Genomic DNA, 18,029 nt, shown 5'->3' on the forward strand with positions numbered 1-18,029 from the left:
TTATTAAAAGCATGTTGTTGCTCGCCCCAGTCTGTTCTAGTGACATTGTGGTTTGATTGACCCCTAATGTGGTCATGCATTCAGATTGATACTTATTGCCAGTTATCCAAATAAGTAAGGTGAACCATGAGATTCAATCAAAACCCAATTTAATCCAAACTTATTGGGTCGAGCAAAAATTGCTGATTGCAGCTCTAAGATATGTGTTTTAAAATAGTGTCAGCTATGAAAGGACTTGAATAACTGCATTCCAGTCAAATGTTGCGAAGAAGACATCTAAGTCATGTTTTCGAGCATGATTCGAGCGTGAACCTCGATGTTTATTGTACTTTTAATGCCGTGAACATATAATGTGGAACATTCCATGGCCTAACGCCAATACGTCAAGCTATCCTTGTGTCGCATTAAACCAACGACAGCTGTGAGAACCGTCACTCTCCTCGGCCTCGTCTGGCGCTCTGCGTGTCGTTACCTGATCAGCAGGGAAACAGTGCAGGAGCTGTCGGAGCTCATTGCTGAACAGGCTCTCCCACCGACAGCGCGCCCAGTGCACGCAGTCCTCCCAGCGGGTGGGCCGGTGACCCTGGGCTCCTCCGTCCCTGAGGGCTCCAAAGACCCCCCCCAGGACCTCCAGCGCCTCGGCCTCGCCACGGCCCAGTGTCCGCTCTACGAAGCCCGGCGGGTCCCTGGGGGGCACGGAGAGGAACGGCCGGTTAGCGACGCCTTTTTGTTCAGCGCGGACAAAAAGGAACCACAGCACACGACCCTCGTGGAATGGATTGACGGGCGGAGGGGCAAAATCTTAATTATAATAAGGACAAGAGCCAAAGTCACGGATGCGAGGCGGGTGGACGGGGGGGGGGTGGACGTGATAAGTTATCATCTCAGGGTCGTTTGTGTGTAAACATCCCACCGGATCCTCCCTTTGGCCCTGCAGACGACCTTCTCTATCGAAGGCTGTGTTTCCATATCAAGGTCAGTTTGGCCTTCAGCTGTACATTGTGTGGAGGAGAGTTCCTTTACTGTTGCCACTGGGCCTATAGACATTAAACATGGCCCCAGCTGGATGATGTCGGTAACACAATCACTATGCACATCCTTTTCCCCAGTCTCACACCAATAACTACGACGTTGAATGAGCTCCGGATACAAGTGTGATGCATGTGTTGGCTAAGCTTTGCTATTACACTCTGTGCACACCCTGTTCTCTAGGAGCACATGCATGCAATGCCAAGTGGGCTCCGTTACGTTTGGTTCTATGAAATCTCACTAAGACCAAACAATTGTTTAAGAGCCCCCACGGCTGATTCTCTCCCTGAGTGTAACTGGATTACAGAGCCTCGCAGGCCAATATCTCACACAGCTGGAGAACGACTGACTCTGCTGAGGGTTTTAACTCATCTCATACATGATGATTAGTAATGCAATGATTATTGCATTATCTCAATAAACTTGATTTGTTTAAAAAGAAAAATCGTCTCAAGTAATTCATGGAAAGCTATAATAGAATGGAATCAACATCACAGTGGTTCAGTACTAGCAATGAGTGACTGGCAGCCTGCCATAGCAGACAATCCTGGCGGGGCTACGAATTAATAAACTAATGAAGAAGAACGGCACAGGATATATCAAAAAATAAAAAATTTAAATCCTCATCCTCACCATCCACTGCATCATCCTCATCATTGATCACCACCCCACTCATTATCACCACCATCATCACCACCCTCATCATCATCACCATCATCACCACCCTCATCATCATCATCACCACCCTCATCATCATCATCACCCTCATCATCATCATCACCATCATCACCACCCTCATCATCATCACCACCACCATCATCATCACCATCATCACCACCCTCATCATCATCACCACCATCATCATCATCATCACCACCACCATCATCATCATCATCACCACCCTCATCATCATCATCACCACCATCATCACCACCCTCATGATCATTATTCATGACCGCCTTCATCATCATCATCATCATCATCATCATCATCATCATCATCATCATCATCACCACCCTCATCATCATCATCATCACCACCATCATCACCATCATCATCAATTTCTGAATAGCATGGAAAATTGCAACCACATCATCATAAACTAATCTAAGGAAAGAAACCTAAAAACAAGGCTGGACTTTATGCTTCCATAATAAATCAGCTCAGATATGAAGAGAATAAACAGAAAGCCTTTGTGACGATTACCTCAGAAAGAGATTGACATTTTCCGGGACGTGTTTGAACCACCCCTCAAACTGGTCTCTGGCCCACTGGAAAGGAATTCCAAGTGACAACGTTACACTAATGTACAACACATAAGATCAATTCCTGTATTTAATACAGGAGTCCATCAAATAAACACATGAAATAAACAACATTGGAAAATAATGAGGTAAATGTGTGAAACAAAGACGGGTGTGATTCTGCTAGACCCTCCAATGACCCAGCATCACAGTGGCTGTGGATCGGTCACCTGCAGAGTGTGTTCGATACGGTGAGGGAAGTTCTTCAGCGTACACAGTGGGATGGCCCCCTCGGTATCGGCCTTGGGCTGTCCGTAGGACTCGGTCAGATGTGGGACCACCACTAGAGTGTGGCCCTTGGTCCCTAGGGTCCCGCCCTCCAGCATGGGCCTCTGGTGCAGCACACAGAGTTTGTCCAGATGGACCCCTGCTCACACAAACACAGCATGCTGCAGGACCTTTCACTGTGCAATGTTCATTTAGAGTGGGGCTATACCACGTTCTTCTGGTACAAACACACACACAGCCACACACACAAATACACACCCAAACACAAACACACAGGCAAACACACACACACATACACAAACACACGCATACAGGCAGACACCTGACGTAAAGATGGAAAAAAATAATATAGAAAAATTCAGGATGCATATAATACAGATATGTACTGGATCTGCATGCATGCACACACATGTAGCATGCTTTTTGAATCCATGATGTATGTTTCTGAGGCTGCACCACTCCAAAGCCTTATTCGGGTTTAGTGTCGGCTGTATTTCACCACTCACTGGCCTCCACGTTGTCCAGGGCTGCGACCACGCCATCCAGACCCCTGAAGAAGGACCTATCGTAGACGCGCTCGCTCTCCGGATCCAGCCGGTTCTGGTGGGCTGTGATGTTCACACTGGGGTTCATCTCTCGCACCGCTTCCGCCGCCACAGACGACTTCATTTTCTAGGGGAGGGGGGGGGGGGGGGGGGGGGGGTTTGGAGACAGTGCTGTTCATGTCATGATGGGAGAAGGGAGCCAGAACCACTGCGGGCTGAGTGATGGGAACACCGTGCGGTAAGTCATACAAGAAATGAAAACAACATCCTGGGTGATTGATCAAAATAGAGCGGATGGGCTCGGAGATGTAAGTATTCAAGATCAGATGGCTGGAAGATATTGACTTTGAAACGTGACGATTGCATGACACCAAAATAAAAAGTTGTTTAAAGTTGTATCATATTATATATATTATTATTATTTTATTATTATTATTATAAGGGTGTACTTCTTACTCCGATGTCTTGGGACCGGAACAGGAACTGTCGGTTCAGGTTGGAGCGCTCGATGGAGTCCATGTCTGTGACAGTGATGTGTCCCCCCTCCCCAGCACCCAGGCCCATGAGGGCAAAGTTCTTCAGCAGCTCACAGCCAATAGCACCAGCTCCCACCTTCAGAGAGACCCAGAAATGGACAGGAATACAGGGTTATGGGAAAAACCACCACTGAATGTTGTGGTGGATGATTCAAATACAAGGTGAGTTGTCCCTGGACTCACTCATGTGCACATGCATGCTCACGCTAGTGCACACACACACACACACACCCACACACACACACACACACACACACACACACACACACACACACACACACACACACACATACGTGTGCGCGCACACACACACACACACACACACGCGCACACACACATTAGACTAACAGGAAACAGCAGAAAGAGTGTTGCAGGTCTCTGTTCACTAACACTAACAGGAAATGCCACATGAATCCAACTGCTTCCTGCATGTGTCAGCAGTCAGCATCTGCCAACAGTTGAAGAACCGCATTTCAATGACCAGCACGCCCTCTGTTGGACACCTATTAGAAGTGCACCTACCAGGAAATAATTGAGCTTCCCGAGTCTCTCCTGGAATTTAGAGCCAAACACAGCGATTTGGCCGTCGTACCTAGAGCCGTCCTAGAAAAAAAATGATGACGGTGTGTTAGACGTTAAAATATCCAACCAGGAAGCTAACTATAGGATTTTCTGAGAAAGTATCGTAGAAATGTCCAAAATGCTTTACAGGTGAAAAGGTGTTGTCACTCAATTGCTCCTCTTTGTTGTCGACGTCTTTGGGAAGACACTCCAGTGCATCAAAGTACAGCCACTGTATAAGAGGTTTAAACTTCCCACTGCAGGCCTGCAAAGGAAATACATACACATATATTTACATCTATATATACACAACCTATACAGCCATAATATATATACAAATTGAGAAAATTAAACAACGTTTTTCTAAATACATAGAATATTTATTTTCTATATAAAGATACACAAATACAACTGCAGGAAGTTACTTTCAGCACTTCCTGGGCAGCGACCCCTCCCATGAAGGCGTTGAGCGGGGCCAGATCCCCCCGAGCTGTGCGGGCCAGGAGCAGAACCACGTCTTCGTCCAGTGTCTCCAGCTGGGCCGACACGTTCAGCCCCCTCACCATGTCCAGCAGCACAGTAGCGTCGGCCTGTCACGAGGGGACAGAACACAGCCAAGGGTTGGTTCCTTCTACCTAGTACCACATGACATAGATATGGGTTGTGGTGTAGGCTAAAGGTTAAAGGTTACGGAGGTTTTTAGAGCCCGACCGATGTATTGGTTGGAGGTTTTTATCCACCGATATTGCCCAGTCACAGAAATAACTCCAGATATATATATGTATATATATATATAGGAAAACCAAAAGTGGCAGTCTGCTGAAAAAAAATGCTTTACCCCCAATTTGCTCATGAATGACAGAATGAAATTGCATAAACCACAAAAATAAAATCTTCTTTTCCAGATGTGTAGCAACAAACATTTTGAGCGTCCCCCACTGACCTGAGACGTGGGCTTGGGAAGTCGGTGCTCCTTCTGGACAAACATATGGAGGCCCTGGAAGGCCAGATGCAGGGTCTGGTGCCTTGCCCTCTTCCCATAATCAGTCATGACCAGCAACTCAGGGTCCATTAACGCCTCTTCCAATGGTTTCTGTGGATGGTGTTGGACTTTATTGATTAAAAACATCCTTTCTTCACCCACAAATTATACTTTCGATATTCGTGGCATGAAGTTAAAAAACTGTTTGAATACGTACAAATTGAATTGTCGAGGGCTGTTTGACTTCGGTCGCTACTCCACCATGGCCGGTCTCAGTAAAGCCAGAGGTGTCACCGATGGAGAACGAATGACCACCTGTTAGCAGAGTTCATGTCTCAATCTCTCAGCTCACATGTATACATTACAGGGATATCATCATTGCGAGTGCCTTGTTAAAGGTTGATATTCTTGGCCAATGTGTGTAAATAAAGACGACCACTTTGAATTTGAACTAAGCTCATGACTGTGGATCAAATCATTATCCTTTTTAACGGTCCTCTGTAACCGTTTTCTAGGAGTTGTCTTGGTTCACCTAGGTGACAACATGAAGATGTGTATAATGTTGATGGACATACTGATGACTTTGATCTCCTGAGGACCCATGGTGTTGAGCTCTGCCATGCCCCGAACCTCAGAGAAGGAAACTTTGTGGCCATCTTGAAAACCGTGGTTCTCTTCGTCCAAACAGCTCACCAGGCCAGGATTACCCTAGAGGAGAGACCACGGTCATTCTAATAACGACCAAGTGAAGAACTGTATATCGCATAAATAGTCGCATTCCTAGTCCAACACGTAAAGTAGAACAAATGTTGTAGATATAGTTATGAATTTGCATTCAGCTTCCTGTTGCTATTCTTAACAAAAAGAAGGAATGAGTGGACTTGAATGTCGACTAGAGTGTTAGAAGATGTCACCTTAGTGATGTAATTGATCATCGCAGTCATTGGCGTCTCCCCGTCCCGGTCCAGCACGGTGAACTCCTCGCCAAAGTCACAGAACAACTGACTGAAATGAACCATGAGGAAATTTATGTTAAATGGGCTGTAGGTATGATTTAAGAGATTTTATTTTAGTGTAATTTATTAGGAATGACAAAGCCATGATCCATCAGCCATTACTGTAGTAGGCAAAACGCGGCGTGAAAATATTCTTGTTTTGAGTTGACTGCGCCTGCATCTAAATGAGCAGATTTTGACTTTTAGACCGCTCCTGGCTCACTTCTGAACCATCAGGGCCTCTTTTCTCAGTCCGATCAGGGCATCTCTCCTCTGATTGTTTCAGTGAGTCCATCTCTCCCCTGATTGGTTCAGGGCGTCCATCTCTCCCCTGATTGGTTCAGGGAGTCCCTCTCCACGTAGGGAGGGCGGGAGCTCTTTCCAGCCCTCTCTCTTCTCAACTCTCAGATCTTAGAGACAGCAGCTTTAACAGATGTTGTATTAACTCCTCACCCACAGAGTCCCCGGGTGTCGACCACTATGAACCGGATCCCATGGGAGTGGCAGTGGTTCCCCAGACGCTTCTGCTCCTCCAGCGTGGAGTCAGTGAGGACCACCACCTTCAAAACAGAGTCATAACCACCACACATTAGCTACATGGGCTAGGGGAGCCATAGGAGATGTGACGTCTCTCTCACACACACACAAACAAACAGACAAACAGACACGCACTCACACACACACACACACACACACACACACACACACACACACACACACACACACACACACACACACACACACACACACACACACACACACACACACACACACACACACAAAAACACACACACACACACACACACACACACACAAAAACACAGACATGTACGCTCACATACACTCTCTCGCAAACTAGGGTTGGGCAATCGTCTACAAGCTTCCATCGTCCGATAGCGCCCCCTAGCGATCGCCGACATTCGATACTATCGGGGGGGGGCAACTTTATAATTTTATAATAATAATTATTTATAATAATTTATCACTTTGAACAAAATCGCGTTTTTATTTTTCAAATTTTTTCTTAAAAACGATAACGATGGTCTTCTCCTTGGAACCACTGTGAGCCTCCGCTGATTTAAGTTTCGATACGTCGGTGCCGGCGGCGCGACTTTCCGTCTCGTAAACGGTCGTTGCCATTTGAAACGGTCGATGCCATTTCCGAACATTTCCGATTGCGTCCGCTCTCCGATCTTGAATTCCGAATGCTTCGTGAAACGGTCGATGCCATTTCCGACCATGTCCGATTGCGTCCGCTCTTGGAGTCAGTTAAAAACAGCACAGGGTGGAATGTTTTTTTCCGCTCAGTTGCCGTGAGTAATTATGAAACTATCTATGCCAGTCATACATAATGATTGATTGAATAGAGGAGACCTGGGACAGTTGCAACACTTTTTGCTATAATGGCTCTTTTGCTTAGCAACAATTTGAATTTAAGGGATGATATTTGAATAAAATAAACTTACATCTGTCAGCTATTCATCAATACAATTTAAGGATGATTACCTTAAGTACATTATTCACAGTTGGCCTTTGAATGTAAGATGCCAACAGCAACTGTCCCCGTAAAGACACCCATGATAAAGACTGATATGCTCGGATATAAATAACAATAATCGGGTTAAATAACTTCACATGGTGTGTCTGGTGTGTTTCCAGCATTCGTAGTGTTGATCAGCAGATATATAGTCCGCCAAGACGTTGAGGTTGCTTAGCAACCAGAGACTCTGTCCATGTAAGTGAACGGAGCGTTCCCTCTTCGTCATAACTATCAAACCAAACATCCTTCACATTCACCGAGCGAACATTATGAAAGTAAAATGCACATTTCTCGTTAAAAGTGTTTCCATAAAAGCATTTAATGGCGTAACTATGTTACTATTTCCACACAGAATAAAGAAAGATGTCGGCCGTATGCTTCTGTCCAAGCTCACTAACGCCCCGTGCCCACTACCTCCGTCAGTTGTCCGTTGCCCATTGACTTTGAATGGGGACGGTCGCGCAATGCATTGTGGATCCGTCCGTTGACTTGGAGCGTTCGCCACCGTCAAAAAGTTGAAAAATGTTCAACTTTTTCGGCAGCGACGGTTCCGTCATCCAATCAGATCGCGTATGCAAATTTAAGCACTGTGACGCGACTCGGGCTCTGACGATACTGGAAAGCGGGAAAGCGGGTCTTCTTGCCTCGCAACAAGCAGGAAGAAGCGGGAAGAACCCGGCGAAGCGATTTGATTGGCTGACGGTTGCCTCTGCAAAGACTACTCCCCCATCCGTCAGCCACGCCTTCCCACGTCCGTTGACTGACGGTGCAGTGGGCACGAGGCGTCACGCCCCGTGCCCACTACCTCCGTCAGTTGTCCGTTGCCCATTGACTTTGAATGGGGACGGTCGCGCAATGCATTGTGGATCCGTCCGTTGACTTGGAGCGTTCGCCACCGTCACGCCTCGTGCCCACTGCACCGTCAGTCAACGGACGTCAGAAGGCGTGGCTGACGGATGGGGGAGTAGTCTTTGCAGATGCATCCGTCAGCCAATCAAATCGGTTCGCCGGGTTCTTCCCGCTTCTTCCTGCTTGTTGCGAGGCAAGATTACCCGCTTTCCCGCTTTCCAGTATCGTCAGAGCCCGAGTCGCGTCACAGTGCTTAAATTTGCATACGCGATCTGATTGGATGACGGATCCGTCGCTGCCGAAAAAGTTGAACATTTTTCAACTTTTTGACGGTGGCGAACGCTCCAAGTCAACGGACGGATCCACAATGCATTGCGCGACCGTCCCCATTCAAAGTCAATGGGCAACGGACAACTGACGGAGGTAGTGGGCACGGGGCGTCACGCCTCGTGCCCACTGCACCGTCAGTCAACGGACGTCAGAAGGCGTGGCTGACGGATGGGGGAGTAGTCTTTGCAGATGCATCCGTCAGCCAATCAAATCGGTTCGCCGGGTTCTTCCCGCTTCTTCCTGCTTGTTGCGAGGCAAGATTACCCGCTTTCCCACTTTCCAGTATCGTCAGAGCCCGAGTCGCGTCACAGTGCTTAAATTTGCATACGCGATCTGATTGGATGACGGATCCGTCGCTGCCGAAAAAGTTGAACATTTTTCAACTTTTTGACGGTGGCGAACGCTCCAAGTCAACTGACGGATCCACAATGCATTGCGCGACCGTCCCCATTCAAAGTCAATGGGCAACGGACAACTGACGGAGGTAGTGGGCACGGGGCGTCAGAAAGTTGAAAAATGTTCAACTTTTTCGGCAGCGACGGTTCCGTCATCCAATCAGATCGCGTATGCAAATTTAAGCACTGTGACGCGACTCGGGCTCTGACGATACTGGAAAGGGGGAAAGCGGGTCTTCTTGCCTCGCAACAAGCAGGAAGAAGCGGGAAGAACCCGGCGAAGCGATTTGATTGGCTGACGGTTGCCTCTGCAAAGACTACTCCCCCATCCGTCAGCCACGCCTTCCCACGTCCGTTGACTGACGGTGCAGTGGGCACGAGGCGTAACGCCCCGTGCCCACTGCCTCCGTCAGTTGTCCGTTGCCCATTGACTTTGAATGGGGACGGTCGCGCAATGCATTGTGGATCCGTCAGTTGACTTGGAGCGTTCGCCACCGTCAAAAAGTTGAAAAATGTTCAACTTTTTCGGCAGCGACGGATCCGTCATCCAATCAGATCGCGTATGCAAATTTAAGCACTGTGACGCGACTCGGGCTCTGACGATACTGGAAAGCGGGAAAGCGGGTAATCTTGCCTCGCAACAAGCAGGAAGAAGCGGAAAGAACCCGGCGAACCGATTTGATTGGCTGACGGATGCATCTGCAAAGACTACTCCCCCATCCGTCAGCCACGCCTTCTGACGTCCGTTGACTGACGGTGCAGTGGGCACGAGGCGTAACGCCCCGTGCCCACTACCTCCGTCAGTTGTCCGTTGCCCATTGACTTTGAATGGGGACGGTCGCGCAATGCATTGTGGATCCGTCAGTTGACTTGGAGCGTTCGCCACCGTCAAAAAGTTGAAAAATGTTCAACTTTTTCGGCAGTGGGCACGAGGCGTTACGCCTCGTGCCCACTGCACCGTCAGTCAACGGACGTGGGAAGGCGTGGCTGACGGATGGGGGAGTAGTCTTTGCAGAGGCAACCGTCAGCCAATCAAATCGCTTCGCCGGGTTCTTCCCGCTTCTTCCTGCTTGTTGCGAGGCAAGAAGACCCGCTTTCCCGCTTTCCAGTATCGTCAGAGCCCGAGTCGCGTCACAGTGCTTAAATTTGCATACGCGATCTGATTGGATGACGGAACCGTCGCTGCCGAAAAAGTTGAACATTTTTCAACTTTTTGACGGTGGCGAACGCTCCAAGTCAACGGACGGATCCACAATGCATTGCGCGACCGTCCCCATTCAAAGTCAATGGGCAACGGACAACTGACGGAGGTAGTGGGCACGGGGCGTAACTCTCTTCCAGTGACGTCGGGTCAAGCTCAACGCTGATTGGGCAACGCGGCTAATCAATTCAAGATCGGAGAGCGGACGCAATCGGAAATGTTCGGAAATGGCATCGACCGTTTCAAATGGCAACGACCGTTTACGAGACGGAAAGTCGCGCCGGCGGCGCTGTCATGATGACACACGCTGATGACACGCACAAATACACACATGCACGCACACTCACACACTCACAAACACACAAATAGAAAAACACACACGCACACTCACATACACATAAACACACACGCACAAATACACACATGCACGCACACTCACACATGAAAACAAAAAATAGAAAAACACACTGATACACACATACACACACACACACTCACACACAAACACACATGAACACTCATTCAGAGAAGGTCAGTAGGTCACTCTCCTAGTGGTTTCTGTTTCATGGTGCAGCCCCTACTTCGGAGAGACTGGAGCCTAGGGTGAGTACCTGGTACTGCATGAGCATGTCTTCATGCAGTGGGCCGGTGTGGGCAGACACCTGGACGCGGGGGTTCAGACTGGCCAGCCGGGGGAGGGAACACTCAGCCCGGTTCTGGCCGAGGTCAGCCTCGCGCAGGAAAAACTGTCGAGCAAAATTAGTTGAAACTTTCAGGCCCAACTAACTGACACCAAAAGAGACACAAAACAACGCTTCAGCGGTACTAGCGTGATGAGTGCATGAGTAGTACAGAGCAGGAAGGTGGTTGGTGCTACCTGGGAACTCAAGTGCTCCCACAGAACCTGGCCCTCGTCCTGCACCGTGACGGACTTCACCCCGGAGAGGATGACGTTGTGCGCTACCTCCACACCCAGGCCGCGCATGCCAGCTATCAGGATGTTAGCCTCACCCATCCGCTGCATTGCCTCACGACCTAACACATACCTGTGCACACAGAATACTATTGAAAGGGCCCCTATTTTACCACTAGGTGTGGGCATAATTGGCAATCACAAGCAATGGCTTGTGAAGACTTATCGGAAAATAGGGGCCCTTTCAAGGCACAGACACTTCACTGTTTAGTTTATTGACCACAGGGGACTGAGCGTATGTTTGTGTATGTGTGTGTGTGTGTGTGTGTGTGTGTGTGTGTGTGTGTGTGTGTGTGCGTGCGTGCGTGCGTGTGTGTGTGTGTGTGCGTGCGTGCGTGTGTGTGTGTGTGTTTTGTCTCTGTGTGTAGGTATGTGTGTCTGTGTTTGTTTTTTCGTGTGATTGTGTGTGTGGATCGGTGTGTGTGTGTGTGTGTGTTTGTGTGTGCGATGATTAAGAACACATTAAGAACATGATAAATTCATTATATAACGCATTATAGTGGGCCTATTATAATAAATGATTAGGCTATAATACGTTATGTGATTATAAGTCAATATATTGCTAATAATGCTATTTAGCATTTTGTTGCACTCTGCAAAGATTAAGGTTCTCCGAAGGTGCATTTAATATGTTAATATGTTAATAGCCTGTGTTGTTTTATACTTACAGTTGCCGGGAATAAAATCCTTCGTCAATTTCTTCATGCTCAGACATCTTAAAACCTTTAAAAGTAAACCTATATGAACAGCGAAGCGCAGAAAGAATAGCTCAGTATCGATTCAATCCGACCGGTTTCTGGTAAACTATTTTGAAATTCAGTTTCACTTTCGATTATCTTTGTGTTGCAATGTCTTGTAATGCCTTATCTTGACCGTTAGGGGGAGCTATATTATAACTCCCTATGGTCACCTTCTGTGTACGCAAGCCTAAGGCTGCATCCGAATACTCGTACTTGCATACTATATAGTATGCATTTTGTAGTATGCGAAAAATCTAGCGCGTCCGAATACTGTAGTATGCATTCTGTAGTACGGAAGTCATTTCCGAATGCATACTACCGCCAAAGTGAACCACGGACCACACTACGCTATCCCACAATGCAACCGGAGTCTGGTAACAAACGAAGAAGAGATGGCTGACCCGACACCACCAACAGCGGCTTTTTATTCGTGTGTGTGTGTGTGTGTGTGTGTGTGTGTGTGTGTGTGTGTGTGTGTGTGTGTGTGTGTGTGTGTGTGTGTGTGTGTGTGTGTGTGTGTGTGTGTGTGTGTGTGTGTGTGTGTGTGTGTGTGTGTGTGTGTGTGTGTGTGTGTGTGTGTGTGTGTGTGTGTGTGTGTGTGTGTGTGTGTTCAATAAAAAAGGAAAAATGAACTTCAATCGTCTTTTTCACGGAGTAACAAATAACTGTAAATGTATTATTATTATTCCAAAAAAATGACTTACCAAATTTCCACATATATACAACATAACCTGCCGGTAAGTCGCTCTACGAGATGACCGGCGACGACGCCTTCTAGCAGAGATATCCATTTCAAGAGACATTCGCGTAGAAAGAGACATTTTTTTATTTAATAGCAACGATAACAAGACGGAAAACAGGTAAATTTTGCCGCCATCTGGGGGGAGATACGTCATCTCCAAACATCCGGTGGAGTTTCGGCGGCGTTCGGAGGCATTCTACGCATGTCTGTAGACCGTACTACACAGTCAAGTGTAGTATGGTCAAGTAGTAGACACTAGACAGAAATAGTATGTACTAGGTATTCGGATGCAGCCTAAATGTTTTCTAACGTCAAGGGCGTAGGATATTTACTCTTCTTTTCTTTGTATTTATTCGTTTGGTGCTTGAGCAAAACCATTCCAACTGGGAGGGAGCAGACTATGTTAATTTGCAAATGGTAAGTCTGAACATAATTAGATTACAACCAATACATAATACCACCAAGTAACAAACAAATACAATTATATAAAGAAAAGTGGTTTTAGTTTCAGATAATAGGCCTATAATGTAATAGTCCTAACTCGTTTATTATAGAATGTACTACACAATCACATAAGAAGACATTGGCGACATTGGATCTTCAGGGCATGCCTTCCTATGTCTCCAGGGATTGTAATGACTCTCTTTAAGAGCAGCACAGCACAATAACGCACCTCTGGACTATTATAAGGCCTAGCAACATCTGGCTGCGTTACTCTCCTCTCCAAACACGGGCTAGTGGGCCAGATAAAGATTTAGAGTGGGAGTCCTGAGCCGCTTAGGAAGTTTATGTTAGTCCTTCTTGGGACAGCTGTGTGGGTCTGGGGCCTCTGGGCGCTGAAACGCTATCCTTTTTACATTATGGCAAATGTTTGTAGTGAAAAGTACAGAATTTAAAAAAACGTTGGTCAACGTTTGACCTTTCAGACTTGTAATTCTTTTCTTTTTTTTTTACCAATTTGACATTTAAAACGAATTTGTGACAAATTTGGACGAATGTGTGAATCATTTTCAAAGTCAACACTTGCAAGGTAAACTTTGTTATGTTAGGAAGAAAAATGGAAAATTGTGTGAGAAGAGCAGGGGGCGGAGTAGGTGGGGGGGGGGGGGGTAGGATTTTAAATCAATGTCCCTCATAAAAAAGCAATGCACTTTGGCAGAAGTCCTGCTGCAGAAGACGTAGACCAGGCTGTTCTATTGTCATATTTGTTTTTTCTCGAGATACGGCTAAATGGAAAACCCTGCGCTGTTTGTGATGTAAATGGTGATATTGCTTAAATGCTGATGTTTCGCAATCCGTCCAGCATGACTTCCTCGTTGCGGGCGGGGCGGTCTGCTCCCGGGCCGTCAGGTGAGTTCACAGCTATCGACGGTGGGGCGGTGAATCTGGTGAGGGTAAACCAAATCACTTCGTAAATCACATATCGGATCTTTGGAACGCAACACCGACTGAGGCAAGGTTTTTTGTTAGAAGGTAAGTGAAATGAGTGTATAAACGTTAAGACTATCGATTCAGATTAATAGTTTATACTCTCGTCCAAAGATACAGAACAATCTGACTGAACTATAGTCACTACTACCTCTGAGACATGATGCTTATCGGCAGGCTATTCGTAATAACAGTGCCGACAACCCTTTTTCTTTTTCATCGATCTCAATATTCACATTAAGATTGTTTTCATGGTGACTTTTATTTGGTTAACCTTTTACGCAGTTCGTTCTGTGTTCTATGAACGGTACACTGTCCACCGAACTGGTGCAAAAGTACACGTTGCATCACACAGGGTTATTTTCACATAGTCGAACAGGCAAGCAAGAGGGGGAAAAACTGTGAGTCAAAATATATTACAAGATAGTTGGGTTCTTTTTACGGAACAAAACCTGACAAACTGAAGTTCATACCTTCCCGATCTGTGGGATATTTCCACAGTCCTACATGGCCAGTCATGTCCTATCTTGTCATTTCCTCGACACCGTCAACATTTACCGTTTTTCTTTGCTATGAACCCCAACTCCTATTTCATCTATAGGCCTAAGGCTTACAAAACCTTTAACCTATGTATAACAAACACCTAGTGTTTTGTCCTGTTTGCGCCACCGTTTTTTATTTAAATATATTGAATTAAACAACGTAGGCTTATTATATACAAGTTCACTTGAAATGCTACATAAAGAACCATGGCGTGACTGTTAGTTATGACCCTGTTTAAAAAAACACCGTGCTGTGACTCATACGTGAGCACCCAGTCTGTTAAATCTCCGCTGCAGCATCCCTCTCTAACCCCAGCGCCTCCTCCTCCCTGTTCTCGCACAGAGCTGCTCCCGCTCGTCCCGGGAATGTTACGGGCGAGAACAGAGTCCTGTAGGTAACACGCTGTCAGGTCGTAGCGTGGGGTGGAGAGGAGATGGTCACGTGGGTCGCCTCCTTGCTGACAGTATGGGCGTTGATACAGACGCACGCCGCCGCGGGGCCGACGTCCAGTTGTCCTACCACCCCTCGCCGCCTGGTGGATTTTAACGTCAACTACACCCTGCCCCACTTCCAAACCGCCAATCCCATCCAGAACATCCAAGCCAACGCGTACCTGCGCGAGGTGTACATCGCCTCCCAGAACGCCATCGAGGCAGTGGACAGAGACCTGAAACGGATATGGGAGGTGCGTACCGGCCCAGTGGGCCCCGACGACTGTCACAAGTGCGGCCCCTGCGACGCTGCCACGACGCCGCCCGCGACCCCCGTGGATACGGACAACAAGGTCCTCCTCTTAGACCCGGCGGGCACCCTCCTGCCCTACCTGTACTACTGCGGCAGCACGCGGCAGGGGGTGTGCGCCTTCCTGGACATCAGCGAGCTGAGCCCCGTGTCCCACTGCCTGTTCAAGGAGCAGGACAACACAGAGACCTACTGCCCCGACTGCTTGGCCAGCCCGCTGGGCACGCGGGTCAGCGCGGTGGAGCAGGGCCACACCACCCTCTTCTTCGTGGCCAACTCCGTGGACGAGGAGCTGGCGAGCCGCTGGCCCCGTAGGTCGCTGTCGGTGCTGCGGCCGCTGTCCACCGAGGACGGCTTCAACATGGCGATGCAGGGGCTGACGGTGCTGCCCCCGCTGCGGGCGTCCTACCGCGTCGACTACGTCTACACCTTCGCCACCGAGGAGCACGTGTACTTCCTCTCGGTGCAGCGGGAGAACCCGGAGAAGAGCGGCTCCCCGCTGCAGACGCGGCTGGGCCGGCTGCCCCTGATGAACTCGGAGGCTTGGATGTACCGGGAGGTGGTGCTGGAGTGCCGCTTCGACCCCAAGCGGCGGCGGAGGAAGAGGCGCGGTGGGGAGGAGCAGCACCGGGTGGTGTTCAACGGGCTGCAGGCGGCGCACTACGGCCCCGTGGGCCGGGAGCTGGCCTCCCAGCTGGGGCTGAACCCCAAGGGGAGCCCCGACGAGAAGCTCCTGTACGGGGCCTTCGCCCAGGTGGACGAGCGCGGCGTGCCCCAGAGGAACTCGGCCTTCTGCATCTTCGCCCTGGCCAAGGTGAACCAGGCCATCGACCGGGGCGTGGCCGCCTGCTGCTCCAAGGGGACCGAGCAGCTCTCCAGGGGCCTGTGTCACTTCCAGCCCTGCGAGAACTGCCCGCACGAGGTGAGTGGCTCTGGAACCATCCGTACCCCCCCGTCCGTCCCCGTCCTGTCCTGTCCTGTCCCGTCCCCGCCCCGGGGGTCCCCCTTCTCATCCGGGAGGTCAAAGGGTCGAACCATCACACGTTGGCGTAAAGGGCGGGTTGTTAATGTGTCTTCAAGGTTGTTTCCACAGTTTTGTTACCCAGATCATTCCTGACTCATAACGAACGATCCAGTGTGTTTGCTGCCTGGCCGTCCCGTTGACATGGCAGCCAGCACTGACTGCTTAGTCATCCTGACTATTGAATCCAATCGATAGTCATTGTCCTCCTCACAACAACACACACACTTTCACATGATCAACGTCAAGGTGTTAAACCCTATCTGTGATTGTAGATATAGTGTTGGTATCTAGTATTGGCTCCACTCCTCTCTTGTCAACACGATGAAGTACATCCACATCACAACAGCGCCGAGCCTGACTCACAGGGGCCAAGCTCGAGCTCAGACTTGACACAGTGATGAGAGTGGGAGCAGTGGGAGGATTGAGAGGTGTGTGTGAGAACAAGCACAAAGGGCGGAGGAGGGGCTGAAGAGTCTGACGAGGAGATCCCAGAGTGGTGTTTGTTGCCGTTCCTCCGATTGCCCGATATCCCCCCGCCCCGCCCCCAGGCGTTGTCTGATGACGTGATGTGTATGTCAGAAGGAATGTGCCACCAAAACGACACCAGGACAAAGGCATGAGTTCCCCTAAGTGGCTGATTGTTTTGAGGGTTTATTTGGGGCATGAGCCTTTGTCGCACAGATATAATACCCTGGTACTTCTCTGTCTCAGCTTTCCTCTTATGTAAACCGGTTATCAAGTCTGCATTTGTTAATGAATACATTTAGTTTAGGATGATGTAGCAAACGCTCCAGATCAGTGACGTGAAAACACTGTTCCATAGGACATGGTGAAGTACTGTTTTATTGTTACGCGGTTATCACTGGAAGCAGTTCTCGGAAAAGGTGTGGCTTTCGGAGTTGCAATCCCGCTCAAGTGTTCCACTTCTTTAAGTGTGCAAAGAGCCAAGCACACACACGCCTACCAGGACAGTATGTCAACACACACGGCTAATAAATCCTGCTGATAAAAACAGCGGTGAGTGTGTGTGTGTGTGTGTGTGTGTGTGTGTGTGTGTGTGTGTGTGTGTGTGTGTGTGTGTGTGTGTGTGTGTGTGTGTGTGTGTGTGTGTGTGTGTGTGTGTGTGTGTGTGTGTGTGTGTGTGTGTGTCTTTGTGCGTGCACGTGTCTGATTGTATGTTGAGGAAGGGAGTTGCTTGGCTGCGCCTGGCTGTTTTTTATGTTTTTTTAATTCATTCCCCTGGAAACGGGCCCGACAGAGAGGAAGGAAAGACATGCTGGAGGTGATTTCCCGAACATAAAAGAAAAATCCGAGGCATTCGCTATAAAAATTCACAAGTGTCC

General features: G+C 48.5%; 2 protein-coding genes across 2 annotated transcripts in view; one reads left to right on the plus strand and one right to left on the minus strand.

Moving 5' to 3' along the window:
- Positions 1 to 228: 228 nt before the first annotated feature.
- Positions 229 to 12,289, minus strand: LOC130402498 (ubiquitin-like modifier-activating enzyme 1). Its single transcript, XM_056606688.1, has 16 exons — positions 12,137 to 12,289; positions 11,373 to 11,541; positions 11,107 to 11,241; positions 6,634 to 6,740; positions 6,100 to 6,190; positions 5,761 to 5,893; positions 5,403 to 5,500; positions 5,147 to 5,296; positions 4,629 to 4,793; positions 4,352 to 4,468; positions 4,165 to 4,245; positions 3,563 to 3,718; positions 3,068 to 3,233; positions 2,504 to 2,700; positions 2,236 to 2,300; positions 229 to 686 (listed from the first exon to the last, which is right to left on the minus strand). Exons 1-16 carry the CDS (start codon positions 12,181 to 12,183, stop codon positions 389 to 391), a joined length of 2,175 nt encoding a protein of 724 aa, XP_056462663.1. The 5' UTR covers positions 12,184 to 12,289; the 3' UTR covers positions 229 to 388.
- A 1,821-nt stretch (positions 12,290 to 14,110) lies between these two features.
- Positions 14,111 to 18,029, plus strand: part of LOC130401927 (macrophage-stimulating protein receptor-like) — an 18,537-nt gene continuing 14,618 nt past the window's right edge. The window contains exons 1-2 of the mRNA XM_056605962.1: positions 14,111 to 14,423; positions 15,264 to 16,584. Of these exons, the coding sequence (XP_056461937.1) occupies positions 15,355 to 16,584 (1,230 nt within the window). The 5' untranslated portion in view covers positions 14,111 to 14,423; positions 15,264 to 15,354. The remainder of the gene's footprint in view (positions 14,424 to 15,263; positions 16,585 to 18,029) is intronic.

This window comes from Gadus chalcogrammus, chromosome 13 (assembly GCF_026213295.1).
Source record: "Gadus chalcogrammus isolate NIFS_2021 chromosome 13, NIFS_Gcha_1.0, whole genome shotgun sequence".
Taxonomy (NCBI): Eukaryota; Metazoa; Chordata; class Actinopteri; order Gadiformes; family Gadidae; genus Gadus; species Gadus chalcogrammus.

What these genes read in the sequence shown, in the direction of transcription:
- LOC130402498 (XM_056606688.1), bottom strand. Translation starts at nt 12,183, where the DNA reads ATGTCTGAGCATGAAGAAATTGACGAAGGATTTTATTCCCGGCAACT. An exon ending in GGGAGCACTTGAGTTCCCAG is followed by an intron (nt 11,242 to 11,372) that starts GTAGCACCAACC and finishes TTTGCTCGACAG; the next exon opens with TTTTTCCTGCGCGAGGCTGA. An exon ending in GGAAGCTCAATTATTTCCTG is followed by an intron (nt 3,719 to 4,164) that starts GTAGGTGCACTT and finishes GTCTCTCTGAAG; the next exon opens with GTGGGAGCTGGTGCTATTGG.